This window comes from Dermacentor variabilis, chromosome 3 (assembly GCF_050947875.1).
Source record: "Dermacentor variabilis isolate Ectoservices chromosome 3, ASM5094787v1, whole genome shotgun sequence".
In the NCBI taxonomy this organism is placed as follows: Eukaryota; Metazoa; Arthropoda; class Arachnida; order Ixodida; family Ixodidae; genus Dermacentor; species Dermacentor variabilis.
This window is the reverse complement of record NC_134570.1, coordinates 71,956,395-71,978,640: the sequence shown is the minus strand read 5'-3', so window position 1 is coordinate 71,978,640 and position 22,246 is coordinate 71,956,395. Positions and strand designations below refer to the sequence as shown.

General features: G+C 43.3%; 1 protein-coding gene across 2 annotated transcripts; it reads left to right on the top strand.

Annotated features, from left to right (window-relative positions):
* The first annotated feature begins 48 nt into the window (after window positions 1-48).
* Window positions 49-20,349, top strand: ND-23 (NADH dehydrogenase (ubiquinone) 23 kDa subunit). Of its 2 annotated transcripts, none has more exons than XM_075685584.1 (5): window positions 49-140; window positions 736-888; window positions 4,787-4,959; window positions 6,829-6,957; window positions 20,097-20,349. In XM_075685584.1, exons 1-5 carry the CDS (start codon window positions 59-61, stop codon window positions 20,226-20,228), a joined length of 669 nt encoding a protein of 222 aa, XP_075541699.1. In that variant the 5' UTR covers window positions 49-58; the 3' UTR covers window positions 20,229-20,349. The 2 variants fall into 2 exon arrangements, with proteins under 2 accessions (XP_075541699.1, XP_075541700.1); XM_075685585.1 differs by lacking the exon at window positions 49-140 and adding an exon at window positions 159-177.
* Window positions 20,350-22,246: the final 1,897 nt, after the last annotated feature.

Genomic DNA, 22,246 nt, shown 5'->3' with positions numbered 1-22,246 from the left:
TTAAAAGGCAACGTTATGTACTAAATTAGTAAGAAAACTAAAAAAACGGAGTTTAGGCATGATATGGTTTAGAGAAGCAACGCTGTGCCTCTCAGTGGAAACCAACATGGCATCTCTGTGCAGCCGAAAAGTTCCTCTTGGTATGAAATAACTCGCATTTTCGTCTCCGAGTCATGTGTTAGTATTCATTCGTGGGCAGCAGACTAAGCATATACCAATACGTACTTTTACAGACGACGGTGTCGTCTGAGCTGCGTAATTTCTCACGGTATGCTCAATGTTTCGTGTGGTGAGCTGCGGGTTATTCGACCTTGCCGTTCACCCGGGTTCTAACTTCTCCTGCGTAAAAGTTCCCCAAACGTTTTATTCGGACACTTAGTATGTCAAGCAAGCGTTGCTTTTTTGACGCATAAAAACTGTTAAGACTCTTACGTTTAGTGTCCCTGTCAAACGCACGCTTTCAAAGAGCGTTTAACTCGAATACGATTGAAATCTACTAGCGGAGCTCATTGGCTCCGCCTGCGAGCTTGCGCAAAGCAGCGAATCGCGATCGAAAAATTTGTTCGAGATCGGGCTCGATTACGACCGGAAGTGCCCGTGTGGCTCTTAGTTTGTGGGTAGCGAGAGTGCCTGTGTGGGTCTTAGTGTATGGGTAGCAGACAGCGTGTGTAGCATATCGCCGTTTTTTTTCTTTCTTTTTTATTGTCTGTGCTTGTTTCATTTCAAACAAAACAGTGACCAGCGCCGTCTGGAGATGTTCAAGGCCTCTTTCCACTGCGAACATGTTGTCTTGCTACAAGCAAGTCCATCCTCCAGAACCTGGCCCTACCTTTAGGGAAAACATTGATGTCGTGTCGAAGCGTCTATTCCTCACTGAGCTCCTTAGAGGTAAGTCTGACCGCGCACGTAGGCTGAACGTGGCACTTTCGTATCGCCTAGACAGGGAACTTGTCTAGCCAGTGTAAAACCGTATGGCTGTCCGGTTCTACGGTAAGGTGATGAGATGTTAATTAGAAAGACATATAAAAAAAAAGTGAAAAGTGAGCATATAAGGCAGTGCAGCATGCGAACACTGAGTTTTTCACGAATTCTGGCTGTCCTCGCAAAGAAGAGATACAAGTTTATTGCCTTTTGTACTGAGGATGGTCTGGATCAGTGTCCCAAGGTTCTTTCCGCTGACTAAAGGTGGTCGTCCACTCTATCTAGCACAATTAGTCAATAGTTCTTTTCTATGCACACGGTACCGAAGGCAGTCACAGGGAAGTTACCTGATCATCTCCTCACAGTGGCAGTCGCCGCACGCAGGACTGTTGACCATACCAATTTGGGATTATTAGGCATTTGTGAATGCCATGCTCAGTCACAGGCAGCACAGAAGTGTTGCTTTGGCTTGTGGTATTTCCGGCAGAATACGGAGCTGCAGACGTGGATCCAAGCTATGGTGACAAGTGTTTGTGAATTTGGTTGAACTCCTCCACTCTGCCAGTGTAAGCTCGTGTGCCAGTGAGCAAAGTCACGTGGCTTCCAGATGCTGCAGTGCCTGAGCAAGGGGATCACAGGGACACTTACACTAAAAAGAAGCAGTGACGGGAAGAATTAGGCACAGTGGTTTGCCACTGCATGTATACATGCTAAATTTTTAAACTGTCACTTAGGGGCCTTCTGCTGTAGGGTTTTGATTACCCAAAGTGTTGCTGCGGGATGTTAAAGCCTATATATTAATTAATCAACATTATTTTATGACTGACTATTTCCTTAATATAAACTGACTAGCCCACCAATTAGTGCTGTTAAAGGGACACTAAAGAGAACCACTGAATCAGTCTATATTAAAAACAATTGTTCTATTAATAAAACAAAATTAAGGTTGAGTTCTTATTTTTTAATGCAACACTAATACATCATCAGTGTGACATTACAGATTTCAAAGTATCGGGTCGTATTTGGTTGCTAGTGGCTTGGCAAATTTGTAAAAAATCTTACTGTGTTTGGTCTTGAGGATCGCCTCAAGATTGTAGTGCAGAGCATAGTAATTTCAGGCTAGCTGCTGATTGAATTGTTCTGTAGCCTCAGGCTAGTTTTGTGCATAACTGTATATACCAAACTGTGGCTAGATTAAATTATTTCACAAGATTTATGGCGTTTGTTTAACGAGGTTCACTGTATTGAATGTTGCAGCTATACCATTGTTCTCTCCATGCTAAAGTTTTTCAGAACTAGCATTTCATGGTGAATCTTGTTTAGTGCATTGTCTGTGCGCAGTAATTGCCTGTCTTGTCCCAAATAAGCAACATATCAATCTGTGGGACTGAAACAAGTAATTATTTGCGTGAAAGGAACCCTGGCACTTGTTGTCATTGTTAAGGTGCAACACAGCACGTTGCCATGAGCTGTGTTGCCCATTCACTTTGCTGTCTCACCAAAACTGCGACACACATTGTTGCCATGTGGTCAGTGAGATTTCCTGACAAGAGGTGAGAAATTCTGCGCTTCTGTTTGGAAAAACCGGCAAGTACTACGCACAGACGCCACACTAAACAAAATGTGCCACGAAATATTACCTCTGTGCAAAATTTTAATTCTAAAGTGCCACTGGTGTAGCCAGGAGAGCTATTTATGCTGGCCTCCCTTATTTGTGCTACACTCCACGCATATTGAGGCACTCTGTGCACGTGTGCCGAGTACGTCAAATGTTTTAGATCCAGTGATAAGATTACATTACGCTCGTTGCGATACACAGTGGCGTTCCTGATATGTTAAAGCGTTATCCGACATGTCAGAAGTCAGCCGTGCACTCGCTGCTTCAACTGTGTCAGCAGAAGTTCACATACGTACAACCTCTTTGCCAGTGACGCACAAAAGAAATCAAAAGAATATGCACAGAACTGTTGTCACCAGTTGTGTGCATATATTTCATTTGACACTCTGCACCCACGACATTTCTGTCTAGAACACTATAGCACACCGAGATTCGCATGTGATGCCTTTCAAATAAGATGAGTTAAAGAGAGTGAATCCACACAAGATTAATGACAAATGTTGTGGGGAAGAACAAGACCTAAAGGGGGTGAATATTCTGCAGAGTGTAGTCAATGTTTGTGGAAGTCATGGCGGTGTTATCTATTGCTGTGGCATTGATGACATGAACAAACAGGCATTACTGAGATGTTTACGTTAAAAACCTACCTGCTACGGTGCCTTAGCGGCTTTGGTGTTGAACTGCTAAGCGCAAGGTCATGGGATCAAATCCCGGCTGCGGTGGCCGCATTTCGATGGGGGTGAGATGCAAAAATGCCTGTTTCCTGTGCATTGAGGGCACATTAAAGATCCCCTGGTTGTAAGAATTAATCCGGAAACCCCCACTACGGCGTGCTTCATAATGAAATCGTGCTTTTGGCATGTAACCCCGGTAATTATTAATTCATTAAAGGCCTCGCATTGTGTGCATGCTTATGTGCGGCAAAATGCATAGATGTTCCAGTTAGCATTTATCAGCACTGTGGAGAATGGAGCACTGATAAGTGTTAACTGGAACATCAGTGCATGTTGCCAAAGATTTCATGGGCATATGTCTTAACCCTGGTACTATGCACAGAATTTCTGCTAAAGGATATTGCTTCATTACTGCCCAATCTCAATTCCACGGCTGGGGCATGTTGTCCGAAGTGATTAAAAAGTAGTGAAATTTTGGTATTTAGCTAACATCACTCTGCAAGTTGTCTTGCAAGCAGTGTCTGCCTCTTCAAGCAAGCCAGCTGATCTTACACAATTGCGACATCTGTCACAGAAATCTTTAATAAGTTTTTTATCGATTGAAAACATATAACCTTCTATATAGATTGTGTGCCCATAAGATGTAAGAAAAAATTATAGTGAAGGTGTGCTAAACACTGTTACAGTTGAATTGCGTTAATTTGACCCTGACAGGACCGGCAAAATTGATCTAATTATCCGGCGAATCGAATTAAACAAGATGCAGAGGAAACACTAAAGCAGATCGCTCATTCATTTCGCAGTATTTTCTCAATTCTAACACACCCTGAATCAAACGTGCGCCCACTTTCCATGTGTCCAATTTAGAAAACTAATGAAAAAATTACATTAAAGCTCCTAAACAAAATACAAATCTAACACGCACCGAATTTTTAGCAAGAAAGATGGGCGAGCGTCTAATATATGTTGCATAACGGCAGCCTGTTTTCTAAAGTCAGCTTCGTCGCACGGATTTTTAAAGTTAGCTTCGCCGCAATACTTTGATGTTATGCGGTAAAGCATACAAACGTCACGAAGACGATTTTGGTATCGTGTCCAATGCACTGCACATGTAATTTGTGGCCCACTTTACTGAAAGAAAAAAGGATGTGCCTGTTAGGAACGGTTAAATACTGTAATGAGACATTGTGCGCCACCGCTATTGCTTGAAAATCTTCCTAGGGCAGACCAAAAATGTTCTTGATTGTAGATGACATGTATTCAACACATTTACTGTGCCCCTAAGCTTCGCTGAGACAGACGCTGCCACTAAAGGTGTCACAATTGGGGTCACCATATGTCAGGTGCGTGCATGCTGACTGGTCAAGTTTGAATTATCTGATGAAGGCTAATTTTAAGATCGAAATAATGAAAGTTTTATCTAATAGAAATGCATGGTCACAAACTGGGACCTTCGGCTGGGATCGAATTAACCTAAAAATCGAATTAACCAGAATTAACAGAAGTCTACTGTACTGGCATTTAAGCATTACTTGCAACGTTTCAGCCTGATTGACTCTTGTCCACACTGCAGGTCTGGCAGTGGTGACAGGCACGATGTTCAAGGAGCCAGCCACCATCAACTATCCTTTTGAGAAAGGTCCCCTGAGTCCCCGCTTTAGAGGGGAGCATGCCCTGCGTCGTTACCCATCGGGAGAGGAGCGCTGCATCGCGTGCAAGTTGTGCGAGGCCATCTGCCCAGCACAGGTAAAGGCCTCCGGTCATCCACATGACAACTGACTGCGTCGTCCTTGCTTGTTTGCAGCGCTTTCAGAATGTACAGTGACTTGTGTTTTTATTCTAACAACCTTAAAAAAAGGTTTTGTATTGAATTTTGCAAATTTTGCGAAAAGGTTGCATTTTTTGGTCCGCATCATTCAGAATCATGCAGATACCATGCACTGTGGGAATCGATGTGGGCAAAGCTGTGGTGAGCTGGAAAGATGAAATGGCAGAGCATGATAGGAGACGCAGAGCAATTTTTCTTTCCATCACATGCATTGCATTTTGGCAATGAATGCATCTCGCATCTGTCCTTGGCAGCGGCAGTGGACCTTATGGACGCTTGCAGGGAAATGTGATGCAGTGACACCACCGACCACAAGATCTAAACCTTCAAACACCACACACAAAAAAAAAACTTCACCAAACAAAACCTCCTAACCAGTTGCAGCCAGTACTGCAGCAGTTTTGTCTCATTGAAACTGTAGAATCGGGGTTCAGCAAATATGGCAGCAAATGCGAAATGTCATTTCCTGTGCTTGTCCCGGCGTGTGCTGTAATTCAGAGTAACATGCGAATGAGTGATAGCGTGTCTGTATTGTCTCCTGGTTCGTGTGTAAAACTTCTATCTTCGTTGTTGGCTGCCAGAGTACTGAGTAGCTAGCGGAGTGCTTTCTGTAAGTGGTGAAACGACTCTCTGCACTGAGCCACAGGGGGCAAAAAGCAGTCCATATGTCTGTAGTACTGCTGACATTTTTAACAGTGAGTTGTGTGTGCAACAATGGTTTTTTATAATTTGTGGAGGAACCAAGCAAGCAGAGAAGCTAGGTTGTCCGCCAAGCATTGTGAGCCAGAAAAATGTCACTGTACTGGCAAGTTTGAGCAAGAACAGTGCAGCTGTTAGCACAAACGTTTGTTCTGAAAATCTGAGAAGGGTAACGCAGGTGGTCGAACACAATGCTATATAGTGTGCAGCCATTCTCTTCCTCTGTTTTGTGACATAGGCCAGTAATACTTGAACATTTAGTTGCCATAAACCCAATGATCGAGGGTCCCATGAAGAATGGCGCTGACCTTGAGAAAACTCCTTAAATTAGCACTAAAGAAAAATGACCAATCAGCGTAGACTGGTAAAATATTATTTCAGAACGCTATTTTAAATAATTTTGCAGTAACAGGTTTATTACTAGAAGAGAAAATAAAGACCAAATTTTAGCTTTTTAATTTTACTCCGGAGCACCAGGGCCATTACAGCAGTGTAACGTCGGTGATTTTAAAGAGTTTTTGCATGTTTGTACCGTTGTGGCGCCGTAAAAGTTCTCGAAACTTGCTAAGTTCAGTCTTGGCCTCGTTTAGAATACAATGTAGTTCATCTTTGCCGATAAAAACTTCACTAAGCCCGAGTGGATGCTATAAAAATTAGTGACGTGCCAGCAAGCTACTGTGGGAACGCTGCTGCCACTCTTCATCAGGTCAGAGTTTGGACAGTAAGCATCCACAATCATCGAGTGACATGTGGTCATGTTTGCCTGTTCGTATGTGACACCGTGCTTGTTAATTTAGTTAGTAAGCGAATGTTTGCTGCACTTTATACACCTAATAAACCTACCAGCCTTACCGCGTAAAGATGTCTAATGATTCGCTATCACAATCAGTGCTTCACTTTTCAGGTGAAACTGCTACTCTTCTTTTTTTTTTTTTAAGCTGTTTGCTTGCTTCATTGGACTAGACGTGCTCTCATCTTTGGGTGTACAGCCGACAGTGTGCAACAGAAGAGCACTTGAAGTTTATTTCTCATCAGAAAAAGTGGCTGCTGTGAAACCACGTGTATGTTTTTTTTTTTTCTGTTCAAAGGCCATCACCATCGAGGCAGAGGAGCGTGAAGATGGAAGCCGACGAACAACCCGTTACGACATCGACATGACGAAGTGCATCTACTGCGGTTTCTGCCAGGAGGCCTGTCCTGTGGACGCCATCGTTGAAGTGAGCATGCCATTGACGCTAATCCTGTTGTTTTTCCATGTGGGACTTGCATACGAGAAGAAAAGTCAAATCGATGCCTTTGAATCGAATTGAACCCTAATCAGTTATGAGGACCTCTTGCACTGTGTGGGGTAAGCAAGAAAAAAGGAAGTGGTAACGGCGTGGACCATGGTTTACACACTATATGATTACTGTAGAGAAACATGGTGCTTAAGTTGTTGCCTCATCGTAATTAGTAGTACAGGGATTTCTGTAATATATTTTGTCTACTTTATCAAGGAGACACAGTGTTGCTTTTGTTATCGCTGTTTGAGGCCATATTCTCTTGCACACCTGTGTCACATTGCTCTAGAGCATTGAAACGTTTTATGCACAAGCTAATTCATTTTGGCTCTTAAAAGGACGAACGATTGACCAGAACATGTCATGAGACAATGGCGGAAATCTAAAAAAAAATGTTTTACTTTAAGTGGGGTTTGTAGTTTTAAATCAACATATGAAAGTTGCTTTAGACTGCATTTAATGATTCACCACTGTCATGTGTGCTCTGTTCTGCATTAGAAACAACTAAATTAAAGTTTTATGGCCAGTAAGGCTTCATGGGCTGTCTGATAATCAAGTGGGATGGGTTCCTTTTTTATGAGGTGCTATCCAACCAAGACTGGGTGATAAACATGCAACCATTTCTCAATGGGATAGCAAGGTAGTGGCACCTTCTGGAGCATGTTGTGAAACATGGTGCACATGGAAAGAGTGTTTTTCTTGTCACTTTCTAAAGAAATAGCGTTCAACAATGGAACCAGGCACTGTTCTACAGTTTTAAATGTGGCACTCCGCTTAACTGCCTTCCTGTGTAGGGGGGCACAGCGTATGGCCTGTGGGCCATGTAGCTGTTTATTGGCACGCGACGTAATTCAGACTTCCATGGTGTGCTGCTGCAACACTCGGGGCATTGCCATATAAGGAGAATAACAGCAATTTTGTCGCCAAACACAATACACGCACTGAACCATTGGTGGTGTCTAGCGCACTGAAACAAACAAATAAAGCAGTGTGGGAGTGTGGGACTTTCCTCTGAAAGAAAAGAAGGGTACACGGGGACCACCGAACATATTATTGGCATGGCATCCGTATCATTGAATTGAACTTGCTTTTCCGTGCATTATATTTCAATTGAACGCCGACCACAGGCAGTAGCACTTGCAAACCAATGCTTTTGCTTAGTGTCTTCACCAAGCTTTTTAACCTTTACAAGTTCAGTAGACTTCCGCTAATTTAACTTCGGTTAATTCAATTTTCAGATTAATTTGATGTCGACCGAAGGTTCCAGCCAACGCCAATACATTTCTATGGGACCGAGCTTTCTTTATTTCGGTCATGAAATTAGCCTTTGTCAGATAATTCGAGCTTGGCTGGTCATCAGTCACGCACATGGCTGACCCTTCTGATGACCGCAGTGGTGGTTCCAACAGCAGCAGCATCCGTCTTGGTGGCACTTAGGGTACAATGAATGCATTGAACTAGGGGTGTGCGAATATCAAATTTATAATTTCGAAGGGAACTTGAATAATGAAAACCAAGTGCTAATTGAATAGAATATATTTTAATACGAATACTATTGGTTTTGCAAAAATACTATTTTCTTCAACAGCGAGAGGTACGAAAAAAAAAAAAAGAGCAGGTTTAGTATTTTGTAGCAAATAATGTACCGGAAAACTATGCTTTGTGGTAAACGAAATTCTTTAGTGCAACACTTTAGCTCGACAGTATCATAGCTGTGGCTGTCATGAAGGAAATATAGCTGCTTGACATGTCCAGGGAGCAGCAACACCCTCCTGCATTACACAGTTTTCCAGACACCGAAAAGAGCTGTTAACTGGACGCACTAGTGACTGGTATCGGCAGCTATTTCTTCGCAAGCCGAGCCAACAGTGGGCACCATGCTTACACCACCACTCACCTGGATCTTCTTTTCAGCCCAAGCTATCATCATGCACATACTTGCACCCGGGACTTGTGGCAGGGAAAATTGCTACTGGTTGAGAAGCTTACCAAAGTCTTTCGACAGAGCTGACGTGGAAGGAGCCTCTTCAAAAGCTTTCCTTGTTAAGGACATATCTTGGTTCCTTGGTGCTGGAATTTTTCTTGGGCCATTTTAGGGTAGAAGAGTGCTGAATTTCCGATGAAAAGAACGCAGACGGAAGGAACACAGATACAGACAGGCAAGACGCTCTATTGCAACTGATTTTATTGAAACTTAAGAGAATCCTGCAAATGTCTACTGTGCTTCTGTGTGGCCGAGTTCGATTCTGGCCAAGACATGCGCAACAAATAATAGAGAAAGGGTGTTGACCGTGATAAAGATACTATGGCTACATATAGACATAAATCACATCTTGTCCAGACACCTGCAGATGCCATATTTAAAACAAGGTTATGTAAACCTAGTGTAAAACAGGGCATGTGGACTGAGCTATAGAGCACTAAAACGGTGAGAAACATAGGGCGTAGGGGTGTAAAGTAGAAGGTTGTGCGTGCAAAAACCATCAATTCCTCAAGTAGGTTAATTAATTCCCTGTGAGATGTACTAATGGTACACTAATGCACAAGTCTACTGAGGTGCTTATATGTCCAGCCTCAAGGATCTCCCTCTGAAGGCTGCTTATGTCTCTGTGAAACTGTGAAACCAACAGACCTTTCATGTACCTTCCCTGCTACAATCTCTGACGAGATTGGCAGTATTCTTTAACAAAAAATAAGTTCTCATCTTGGCATCCCCGAAGAGGGCAGAGCAGCGGGCAGTCCCTGCAGTGCATCAGTGATTGACAAGTTTGCTACTTGGTCAAATTTGTAGTTTGGAAACCGTGTTGTTAAGCACTTAGCCAGATAAGCAACAGACAGAAGTTTCTCCCTGGCAGTTTGTGTTGTCCAAAAGCATGAAGAGGCAGCACGGTGTGGGCACTTAATTGGTAGTCTCGGGTAGCCATAATTACCAGCAGGGGCCTTGTGACAGTGTCCCCTTCTTGCTTTTGATATGCTTCACTTCATGGCAAATATGCTTGACCGCAATACATTCTGTGTGCTTGGCTGCATAACTGAAAAGCCAACAACAGCAATTTTTGGGGCTTCGAATATTTCGAATAGTAAATGTGTCTTTCGAATCGAATCGAATAACTGAAGTTTCAAGTGCAGTCGAATCTTCTCGTGGACCCTCAAGGGACCACGAAAATGGCCGAAAAATCAGGCAGTCCGAAAAAACAAATGTGCCCCCAAAAAACTCAATTTATTGCTTAATACTGAGTTAGAGGCTGGACAAAGTGATTAATGGTCTTCCAAACCATGCTTTGCTTGCGTGCAAGCAGGTCCTCCTGAATTTCGGCGAGAGTCGTTGTGTCGCTGTAAGCCGACGAAAGAGCTGCGACTGCTTGCATCAGCTCAGCTTGCGTCGACTGCGCTGCTGCAGGCAAGTCGTTGTCGTCATAGCTCTCGGACTCTGCAAGCACTCGGCGAATGATTTCTTCATCCGTGAGCCCGGCTCACAGTTCCAACTCGCTGTCCACGTCCGTGAACTCCGAAAACGAGACGGTCGAGGGAATTTCGACGCCTGCAGTGCGAAGGTCGTCGATGAGGTGCTCACTGCCAGACAGCTGCTCGACGACACTATCCTCGTCCAAGACAGCCGAGTCGACATTCAACACAAATCTCACGGGGCGGAAGCAGTTGCGCAGTGTTGTGGGTGCCACCGACTACCACGCATCAGCGAGCATGCTAAGTGCTCCAAGCAAATCGACAGAGTAGGCTTTTCCACTGTCGAGGCACAACACCACATGCGAAAGCAAGCATGACTGATAGTTCACCTTCAGGTTGCGTATCATGCCTTGGTCTATCAGCTGTAGGATACTTGCCGTGTTTGGTGGCAAGAACTGGACTTGCACAGACTTCAAGTTGTTTATGTGCCCGTGTGCAGTGCAGTTGTCGACGAACAAAACTTTGCAGCCTTCTAGATCAAATTTACAATTTAGTTTTCTCACATAGCTTTAAAAAAACTGCTGTGTTATCCATGCCTTCTTGTTCGCCACGTACAAGACAGGCAGGGGCTTTACGCCTTTAAAGCACCTCGGAGCTTTCGACTTGCCTCGACAAGCATCGACAGTTTTTCTGTCCCCGACATATTGCTGCCGACCAAAACAGTAACTCGTTTCTCGCTGTGTTTTCCACCATGGCAAGGGTCCCCAGCAAAGGCAAGAGTCTTCTCTGTCGTAGGCTTAAAAAAAATCCGGCCTCGTCGCAATTGAAAATGTCGTCCGGCAAGTACTTCCGTAAGAGCGACTGCAGCTTTTCATAATGGTAGTGCGCAACGACGCTCAGGTCAACAGCTGCACTTTTACCGCACAGTTTCTTAAAACTGAGATCTGCATGCTTTTTGAAGTTTCTTAGCCAGACATTGCTGACCTTAAATCCTTCAATGTTCATCTGAAGCGCCGTCATCACGGCTTTCTGTTTGAGGAGGGCACCGGAGACGGGAACCTTGCTGGCCCCTGTTGACTTCAGCCATACAAGAAGGGCCTCCTTGAGCTTTGGATAGGTGCCTTGGCTTACATTTTTCTGATGACACCCAGTAGACTTTTCCGCCGCCTCCAAAATCTTTTGCTTGTTTTCCATGTACAGTGAAACCTCGTTAAACTGTAGTTGGCCGGAGCTCGGGAAAAGTACGTACCTAACGGTAGTACTGTTTAACCGAACTAGCATGAGCTCACCCACTTACCTGTCGAAAACGGAACTCGGAGAGAGTGCGATGAAAGGGGAAAAAAAAACATGCAGTATTTATTCACTTTGCACGACAAAAGTGTTATTTTCGTTTGATGCCGCGGCGGCCTAGCACGACGACAGCGGCCTCAAACTTACTGAAGCTGCATGCCAGCTTTTCAGCCAGCCCCGTCTTCTCAGCAAACACTCGCATGGCTGATTCCTTGTTGGCGTTACATATTCTCCGTGCACGTGCGCAGTAGTGCTGCAGCAGTCCTGGGGTGCCTTTTTCATTGCCGGGTGCCGGAGTTCGGAAGACTTTTTGTTTGGAATAGTTATCGCACCCCTGTTCTTGTCGCGACGATTGCATTCATGAGGCTGACGTAACGTGCAGCTTCTGCCACTGTCGGGCCTGAATCACCCGTGCTGTCGCTTTCCGTGTCGTCCTCATCACTGTTGCTAGTCGACTTCGGCAACAACAGAGGCAACGATGGCGAAAAGTCGAACCTCATAGTCGACATCTCTTCGCGGTCGCAGCAGCGCTGCCGAGGAACTTCTTTGCATTCCAAATGCCACACACTGTAGTCAACAGCAGATCCCTGTCGCGTGCCAGCGCTGACTTCGTGTCACGTTCGATAGCACGGATGATGTCTAATTTTTCTTCTATGCTCAGCACCTGGCGTCTTCTTTATCCGAGCTTCGGCATGACGCGAGTCCTTGCTTGCACGACGCCACAATGCTCTCTGGCACGGCGTCGAAATTATGTTGATGTTGATGTGGCTTCACGCGCAAATGCACAGGGCGCTTGGAGGCCGTTGTTCCGATCTCTGAGGCTTGTTGTTCTGCCGGGCCGCCCGATGGTGATGACGCACCGCCGTGTTTGCGCGACAAAAAGTGGAAACGCTACGTTTTAACCGATGCAAACGTAATAAGCTGGTACGGTTTATGCAGATACAAAACACATTATGTTCAATGGCTGCTGAGTCGGGAATTTTACTTACTACTTTTAAAACGAAACTATTGTTTAAGCGGGTAAGGTGTAACGAGGTTTTACTGTAGTTCGAAAGAGTCTGTTTGGAAATTTTACATTTTTTTGCAACATCTGCCTGTGATCGGCTACCTTCGACGAGCTTGATGATTGCCGCTTTCTTCACCATCGACATTGTAGCGTTCTTGCCTCGGTTCATCGGAACTCTCGAGGCCTACGACAACATAAATTTCTTCTCTATTGTGAATCGGCACGCTTGGCTAAGCAGCACACACAGCGTCTTGAAGCACTGAAGCCGTTTCAATCAAATGCGAGCCACAGTAGCAACAGAATGTGGTTTTCGCGTCTTCGCAGCACGACCATGACTAGGTCTACTCGCTAAGCTCGTCAATGCATGGCAAACACAAACAGGCAGTCGAAGGAAGAAAGGAAAAAAAAAAGCATGCGTTACAGCAGTGACGCTGTTGCGGAAGTGGAAGCTGCTAGCATATAGCCTCAATCCAGCATCCGAGTAGGGGAGGGACCGCCATGCAAGACCGGCACCGTTTTGAGGCTACAGGAGGAAAATGTAAACAAACAAGATGGTGGCGACACAGCTCAAAATGCGCGGCAGTTGGCCCGGCTGACGCTTGGAAAGTCCGAAAAATGAAACAGCCCTCCTAGAGTGTCCGAAATTTTGAGCCACGTAATACATTGACTTTATGAGGTATGTCCTGGGGCCAGGAGAAAATCAGAAAAATCAAGCATGTCCGAAAAATCAGGCGTCCGAAATATCAGTTGTATTCGCACACCGCTACTTCGAACAAATGACCTCTGCCATCACCAACACCTATTTCCAGCTTGCCTCTGGAAGATTTTAAAGCGAGAACAGTAGCTTGCAATAAATTATTACAGCATTTAACTGGCTCTAATGTGTGCATTTCTTCCCTAGAAGCTTAATCTGAAAATTACTTGGGCAGTGCAATCTCGCACAAAACTGAAACCGTTGTTGCAGCATTCGCAACAGCCTACCGTCAGAGCCAGCCCAGCCAGTGTCATCGCCATCGCCATCACAAGATGGTGAACATGGATATATATAGAATAGAATATAGAATGTTTTTATTTCCAATAAGTTTGTTTGGAGCCCTCCAGGCAAAAAGCTTCGACATACAGCTTGAAAGTGCCTGAAGCCTCTCACATGTCTGCTATTGGCTTGTAACATAAGGACACTAATATTTTAACATATATAATTACAAAAAAGAATAAATGATATACAATATACAACATGAAAGCACTCATCTTTTAAAATATACAATTACAGCATAGTTGTGAAAGAAAGATAACTGACAGTATGCGACCAACACACTTAAGATGCACATAAGAGTACATCCTACAATGTGTGCACAGCCAAAAATTAACACTGCTGTCAACATGCCTAAGACACATGTTATCATGTTCGATGTCATCAGAAAAGACGCTGAGTGCTGACGAATGTGACATGCAGCAATCAATGTGGAATAATATTGAGGTTTTTTCCCCTTTTCATATCTAATTATTCCTGTTTACAGAAATATACTCTAATTTGTTTTCGGGTTAAGGTACTTGTAGTGACACTTTCTTTCTCATACCCATAACAACTGCTTGAGGTAATTTGTGCACCTGTTTAGCACTAACCACCTGTCCTGGCTTGGATACGTACATCACTTTTTTTTTGCGTTCAAGCCGTGATGCATCTTGTAACAAGGTTCTGAAATTTAGAGTGGTGACAAGATGAGTTCTTGCATAGCATGATGACGACCACACACCGCTTTCAGTGCAATTACGAAAACACATTGAAATGATAAGTTATTTTACATGTTAAACCAGTGGCAACAAGTGGCGTTGCATGTTTTTGGTGTTCCAGAGAATTGCATATGTCGCAGGATGAACTAGAGAAGTGGTTAGCCTAGGCGCGGGTTACCATGTGCCATTTTCTGTTGTGGAGTCATTTGATAAATGCAGAATGTCAAATGTACTATGGACCGTACAGAGGACAACTTGTGGTGCTCCATAGAGAGCGATAAAGTGCAGTCTAAGAGTAGCAACAATAGAAATTAAGTAAATGGCCAATCTGGGAAAGTTCAGGGGTTTCGTCTTTATCATATTGCGAGAATTGGAGGCGTGCTACATTTCTCTTGCGTAAAGGTCAGGTGCACGTTCAATTTATACTTTGCTTTGGAGCTCTAATCATGTCATTTTTACATTGGTTTTCTACTTCGAACTCATAAAAAGGGGATGCGCATTCCATTTAGGCACTTGCTAGAATAGGGTCGAATACTTCCAAATGAATCAGTGGTGTATTTTGACTTTTTTCTGCCTCTTACTTAATTAGGCCTGCCCGATAATGTGACCAATTTTGTCAGCCCCGTCAGGGTCGAATTAATGGAAGTCAGTTGTTCGTGCTCACACAGTAGCTCATCAGGCGCATACTCGTCAATCAAGCATTTTTGGATCTGATAACACTAGCGCGAGCAAGTTCAATCAAGGCTTTGTGAAGGCCTATAGAAATAACAAGCTGCTCTTTATCAACACATTTTGAGGAGTTTGTAATAACGTGACCAAGGATTTATGCGCCAATTTCTTGACATGCTGTTAGCTCTACTCACAAAATTGATATTTGAATGCAGAAATAGCCATTTCTTATCCTTCCTAAAGGTGAAAAGTGCTATGTTGTTCTCTTTCTTATATTTCAAAAGTGGAATGGTAATGGTGTCTTTTTTTTCTTCAATAGTTTCTAATATTACAGATAAAACAGAAGTTTCTAGAATAGCTTTTCAATTGGAGGATAAACATTCATGGAGAGTAAAGCACAACACTGAATCTTCAGAATGTGTCGAAAACCTTGTAACACAGTTCCAGCAGCATCGTCTAGAGCTGTTAAAAGATGAGAAGTGGAGCGAGCGCCTGTTTCAGGATCCTTTCTCAACAGCACCAGTACACTGGATTCCACAGAGCGGCTATAGCTCACCGACCTGCAATGTTCTCCAGAACTGAATGGCAAGCTGTAGGAGGAGCAGTGCCCTTTTTTTGTTTTACAAGAATCAAATGTGGTTCGATAAGAACCTTGATGAGAACAAATATGGAAAGATAGCTAACAGTCCTATGAAGTTGGCTTCTCTCTTTGGAAGCACTTACGTCTGTGAGCAAGTGCTCTTGTAAGATTCTGACCTCGAACAACCTTCTGTTTTCAATGACGAAATATGCTGAGAACTGCAATGAGTGCGATGGCACCAGACGTAGACTGCATTTCCTCAAGTAAAATGTGCAACATTTCTCATTAAAGTGCGGTCCGTGTGCCTCTAAGAAAACTGCTTCTTACCCTCTCTGGTGTTGGGTTGCGCATTCTGACTATGGCAACTCAGTGCAAAGTGACAAACAGACACATGAAAAAGACAGGTAAGGACGAGTGCTGCCATCACTTACTGATACATCCACTACTTGGTCCACATGCACCCTGTCACATCATTACGTCACAGCGGGGGAAGAAATGCAAGATAAAAGTCGCCCATTTCATAAAGTAGCAGTAACAAAATGATATTTGAACAAGTACGTAATAAATTACCATATTCAGAATGCTAGACCAGCTAACAGCCAGTCCTTCTTGAGCTGCGCAACCCTTTTCCTGGGAATTCTTGGCTATGGTGGCCACAGTTTGATGGATGCGAAGAACAAGAATGCTCCGGTACTTAGATTTAAATACACATTAATGTACTCCACAGAGTCAGAATTAACCCAGAGCCCTCCTTTACAGTGTCCTTCATAAACCACTGTGCAGGTTTGGGACAATGAACACTAATAATTTTACCTTCGTGAGCTGAAGCAACTACTCCACTTTGCTGAAAAAGACCTGCCTTCTCAGTCTTAGTGGTCGTAGTACTACATGATCTCCCAAAAGATTTGCACTGACCAGTTAAAATACTAAAAGGAGCCAATATTATTTACTAAAGTTGCCATAAGCCTTCCCTCACTACTAATTTAAGCAAAGCTGCAAAGGGCTACAAAACCTTTGAGAGACCCGTGAAACCTCCGATTCTGATGTAAGGTCACTCATATTAATGGACAGTTCAATTTACAGAATTCATGCGAATTTCTCAGAGCTTGGTAATGTTTTACAAATACCAACATTGTTCTTTGAGAAAAACAAACAAGCATTACTAAAGCCCTAACTGTAAAGCAAGACTATCTTAATTTTTTTTTAGTTTACTACACACACAAGTTGATGTGAATGGACAGACAGACCTCGCAAACTCTTGTCAACAGGGGAGACTCATCATCAATTATGTCGAAAAGATGTATTCACAGCAAGATTAGTCTCAGTAGACTTCCACTAATTCGACCTTGACAAACCAACAGCAGTCAGTGAATTGAATTAAAGGGTTGAAGAAAATTGGTGATCTGTGATGCCTGTGATCCGGTGATAACTGTGATCAACATTTGTGGCTTCGTTTAACATATATGAGCCTAGTCCTATCTTGTTTGGTTAGAAGAACTTGCTTGGCTAGCTTTAAGAGATCACAAATACTATTTTAAGCCACCCTTTTATTGGTTGCTTTTTCAATGTCCATGTAGTTGACATTATGTACTCTAAGAAATGAGTAGTGACATGAACATATCGCACATGTTTTTACTACCTTGTCCAAAGCCATGCTAAACGTAAATTTAAGAAAAATGAGTTATCAAGAACCGTCACTTTTTAGGTCTAGTATTCAATGACACCACCAAAAATATAAGAGAACAGCCAGTGACGCACATCACTGAGCTTGTGAAGCCATCTGACATCCACTCACTTTGCATGTTTCTTGAACCAGCATGTCATTTCAATGCTTACCTGAGACTGCGCTATGAAGACACGGTGGCTGACAAGGCTGCCTGGGAAGACATACCATGTTCATAGACAGGAGAATGGGATAGTAGCACATACAAAATGTTGGCACAGGGAATTTTGTGGGGCCCTGTTCTTTTTGCCCTCTAGACCTTTCGCTTTCATTTGAACTTGATATGGATGCATCGCATTATCGAACAGGAGTAGTCCTGTGTCAATGTGAGTCAACTTCGGCTCACAGTCAACGACTTCTGCTGGTAGGCTACTACAGTTTTTACCAAAGCGGAAATAAACTGCGCAACTTCTGAGGAAAAGAAACCATTCTGTTCTTATGTTCCTACTTACAATGTGCAAAATTCAAGCTTGACACTGACCATAAAGTACTCATATATTATTCAAATTTAGTGGAATTTGAAGACCCTATGGAAAGATTGAATGCTATGTGAATGAGCTTCAGCAGTTTCTATTGAGGTCAACCATTGCCCTGGAGCTTCCATGAAACGTGCAGTGCTGTGTTGAAGTTGGCAGTCATGCCTGTTGAAGTCTAGCAACAAGCAATAAACACCACAAAAATCTAGGGAATAACTAAAGCTATCCAGCCCACACAGGAAAAGTTGCAGTGCCTCTCACTCTGGTGTTGAAAATCTTAGACCTCTGTTATGCTTAACAGCTCTCATTCAGGTGGACATGATAGACTTTGGTGGGTCTATATGAAGCTCGCAAGGCAACTTGTATTGCCTCATATGGAAGAAGACACAGAGAAGTATGTGCAGTCATGTCATGAATGTCAACTGAATTCAAGCAACCAACACAACGGAAGGCATCACTGAAGCACTTGGGGATGGCATTGAAAGTTGTCCATGTATATTTCTTAGAGCTGAAAAAGGCATCTGAAGGCGTAAGGAAAATGCAAACATTTGTTTTATGCATAAGTGAGCAGACCACGATGGTAGCAGCAGAGCCAGGGAGAGAGGACACGATACCAACAGTGTCATCTCTCTGCTCAGCAGCAATATATGTTACACTGCGAAAGTGTTGGTATCTAATAATGGTCTAGCCTTTTGAAGCCGTGAGCTGAAAGCATGGGCACAATGACATGAAGTCGAACCCATGTTCAAAACCCCATACCATCCAGAAGCAAATTGATTGGCAGAGTGAGTTGGATAGTTGGCACTTGAAGCAATGTATCAGTGTGTTTCCCACGACGATGGAAGTGCTGCTTCGAAGGAGCAGTAGCTCATCACATTTCCTCCTGTACAACTGGTCTGTGAGACACACCTATCTTTGCAGCTGTACTCAGAAACCAATGTACCTGCCACTTGACATCTTCCTGTGAGTTAACAAGATGATTGTCTTGGGAACAAACCAAAGCATGATAGAAAAGCTGCGAGAACAGGTTGTTTGCGAGGCATTCAGTTTGTAAAGTTTACGCAGACCAGGCAAAATGTTTTGCACCGTTCAATTAAGCTGTCTGACAGCACGCTAGTAGTGCTTTTTCTATGTTTTCTTTTTGCATGAATTGTCTATTGGCACTGGTGTGCCTTCCCTCATTGGTCAAGGCAAATATGTTGGTGTTAAAAAAAGTGTTGACATGATATTTTGTTTACTTGTTAATATTTTAATGAAGGTTCGAACTCTCTGTACCCTAAAAGAAAATGCTACACGCAAGCACAGCAAGAACAAAGGCATGCAGCACTCTTGTTGACTTTTATGAGCAGCGTCATTATACCTTGGCTTATTGCTACATGTTGTCAGTGAATTTTCCTTTGTGTCATGAGGTCATGATGATGTATGTCTCTGGCATTTCAAGGCCAACTTTAGCATCAAATTAAAATATCTTATATGTCTTTCCCAACTGTCACACTTGCCGAGTGTCATTTTTTTACATGCAAGAAAAGTGTGGTAGAGCCTCTACACCTTTCAGAATATATGTCAGTGTTCCTTTAGGCATTAACTGTTTAAAGGCTGACTGCAATGACACATTGGCCCACATGAAAAGCCTAGTGAACAAACAGTTCAGATATAAAAGACCTCCATGCAAAATTTTACAGTTGAAATACTACAAGTGGAAGTGTCACGGAAAGCTAGCAAAGATAGCCGTTTTTGATACCAAAACTTAAAAACGCACCTCTACTACCACTCGGGGGAAGTGACACATGACGTAGAATATGCAGCACCTTGGCTCAACCTCCATGATAAGACGGCACCCACAGCTGCCTGCAGCTTGCTGAAAAACCTAGGAGGCGGCGTGCTAGTAATGTCATAGCAACAGCCACCAGGTGTGCTTGTAGTCTGCTTATGTGCTGTTTAAAGGCTGCTAACAAGAATGCTATACAATTATCAGCCCTGTAGCTTTGCCAAGATTGCTTGAATGGAATATACTACTCATTTATAACAAATTTAGTCAAAGTGAAATTTCGTTGCAGTTGGCCTTTAACGCCATTGAATTTACTTGTGTGACATTAGTTTTCACTGATATTTGCTTGACATGATGCGTGTGAAAAGAAAGGGCACTAAGTAGTTATGGAATACAATTGGCACTCTGTTTTTCTTGGCTTCCTACAGGGCCCCAACTTTGAGTACACCACGGAAACGCACGAGGAGCTTTTGTACAACAAGGAGAAGCTCCTAAGCAACGGTGACAAGTGGGAGCCCGAGCTTGCTGCTAACATTCAAGCAGACTACTTGTACCGATAGAGAGCTGTTTCCCACCTGCATCGTTGTTTCTCGTGAACTGCTCTGGAAGTCATCCAAAGCCCTTCTCCTTGTAGGAATGTAAATAATTGGAGGCCTAATAAATTGTTGGGCTTCCTTGTTTTGTCTTGTGTATTACCACCATTTTTCTGCTGAGGATCGCATTCACATTTGCTGAATAGTATTGGTTTTGTTGTACCCCAACCAGATAAACCAGCTCAGTGGACACGTCAAGCAATGCTTATGGATGCGCGCACTTTGTGGGAATGTCGATGTCAGATCGTTTAGCCCATCTGGTCAAGTGCATCATTTAGGTAAGCACCAGATGTATTGTGTCATCAACAAATGCCTATCGGAGCAGTGAGGTAGAAAGACATTACTGGGGTACTGTGCCTGCAACTGGTTAGCCAGCTTTTCAATAAATGCACTTATGTTTGTTTAGGTGGCCTCATAACCCTTAGTGTGTAAGCAGTGCAGTTAGTATGGCGACGTGGCCATATGCTCGTGGTGATGACTGTCTGTAAAGGCATGCACTGGAACAAAGATAAAAGGCATAGTGAATACAACCACTTTCATTTTAGGTACATATTTGCAGGTTTCCAGCATGTCTCTTTGAACAGCTACTGTTGTTGTCCTTTTTTTACTCCTAATTTTCTCACAGGCTATATACGAGGTCAGTGCAAGAGCATTAAGTTAGCCCTTGGTGATACTTAGGCTGAACTAATGCCTATGTTGCCAACTGTAAAAGCATTGAAAGCCTTCATAAATGGAGTGATAATGGACTGCTCTTGAGGTCCTGGCAAATATAAGTGGTGGTGGTTGTACAGAGTCCGGTTATCCTGATTTGCTAACTGCTTGCGTAGATTTAAAACAATCTTTGCGCAATTTGAAAAAAAAGAGATGCAGCTTAAGTTTAGGCATGCTCTTGGATGTTTAGAGCTTCTTCAGTGTGACGCATTAATTTTGTTCAAGCATGGCATGTTGCCACTAGACAAGTTGTTTATCCACTACGAGGATGCTTTCACGCTGTCCCTGGGACAAAAGTCAGCGGTGAAACCGCTGTGCAGAAGTGTGCCGCAAGTGAACGATTGCGCCACCCTGCTCCAAAACATTTTAGCGGAAAATTGCGCCAAGCCTGCACCGAAGAAGTCTAAGAGCTGCCTCGCTAGTAAAACTGCAACCAAAACCTAAAGCTCGCTATCATCATGATCATCATGGAGGTGAACCAAATGGCCACAGCGACAAATATAGCTGATGCCATCGGCCATCCATTTGCTGTTTTCACTCTTTTATTGGAATTGTCCCTTGTGGAGGTTCCAATATTGCACCACTGTGTGGTCTTGTTGTTGGTGCTGCAGACTTTCTGTATTCCTTGTACTAGCACGACGCGGAGCTCACTCAAGGAGGCTGTCGGATCAAAAGACAGCTTCGGATAATGTTTGCTCGACATTGTTTAGCATAGTTATTGATGGTGCTGCTTTACAGATACCTTGTAATATGCGTACTCAAGTGCTGGCTAGGAGGAAGAGGAAAAAGAGAGGGAAAGACAGGAAGGTTAACAACCAGTGGTTAATAATATGCTATTAGTGGGAACCTTCTTTAAAACACTGCACAATCGGAAGCGCAGGACTCCTGGTGGTAATTTAAGAAGCTTATACATGAGGCATTACAGTAATGCAGGAGATACTTTGCATGTTAGAAGTAGAGGAACCTCTGGAGGTCTACACTGTAATTCAGTTTAGTTGTGCACATTCTATAGGCCATAGCCATTTTTACCTGTACTTGCCCCAACATTACTTTTTTTGTGTGTTAGTGACTCAGCTGTTTTTTTCTTTTCTGTTCTTTTTTTTTCTGCTCGCTTGAAATGTGCGATCCTGCAAATGCCTATTACAAGTTGAAATGGCCAAAGTGGCTTTATACCGCAATATGCACACAGAAAAAATTTATTTTTGACACTTTAATGAGGTTAGTCTGGTAATCAATATTGTAAATGCCTCATTGATATGTATAAAGCTGTGCTA

Excerpts from the sequence above, each read along its gene's own strand:
- ND-23 (XM_075685584.1), top strand. The coding sequence starts at position 59 with ATGATATGGTTTAGAGAAGCAACGCTGTGCCTCTCAGTGGAAACCAAC. Across the intron at positions 889-4,786 it reads CCTCACTGAGCTCCTTAGAG|GTCTGGCAGTGGTGACAGGC; the intron begins GTAAGTCTGACC and ends TCCACACTGCAG. Across the intron at positions 4,960-6,828 it reads AGGCCATCTGCCCAGCACAG|GCCATCACCATCGAGGCAGA; the intron begins GTAAAGGCCTCC and ends TTCTGTTCAAAG.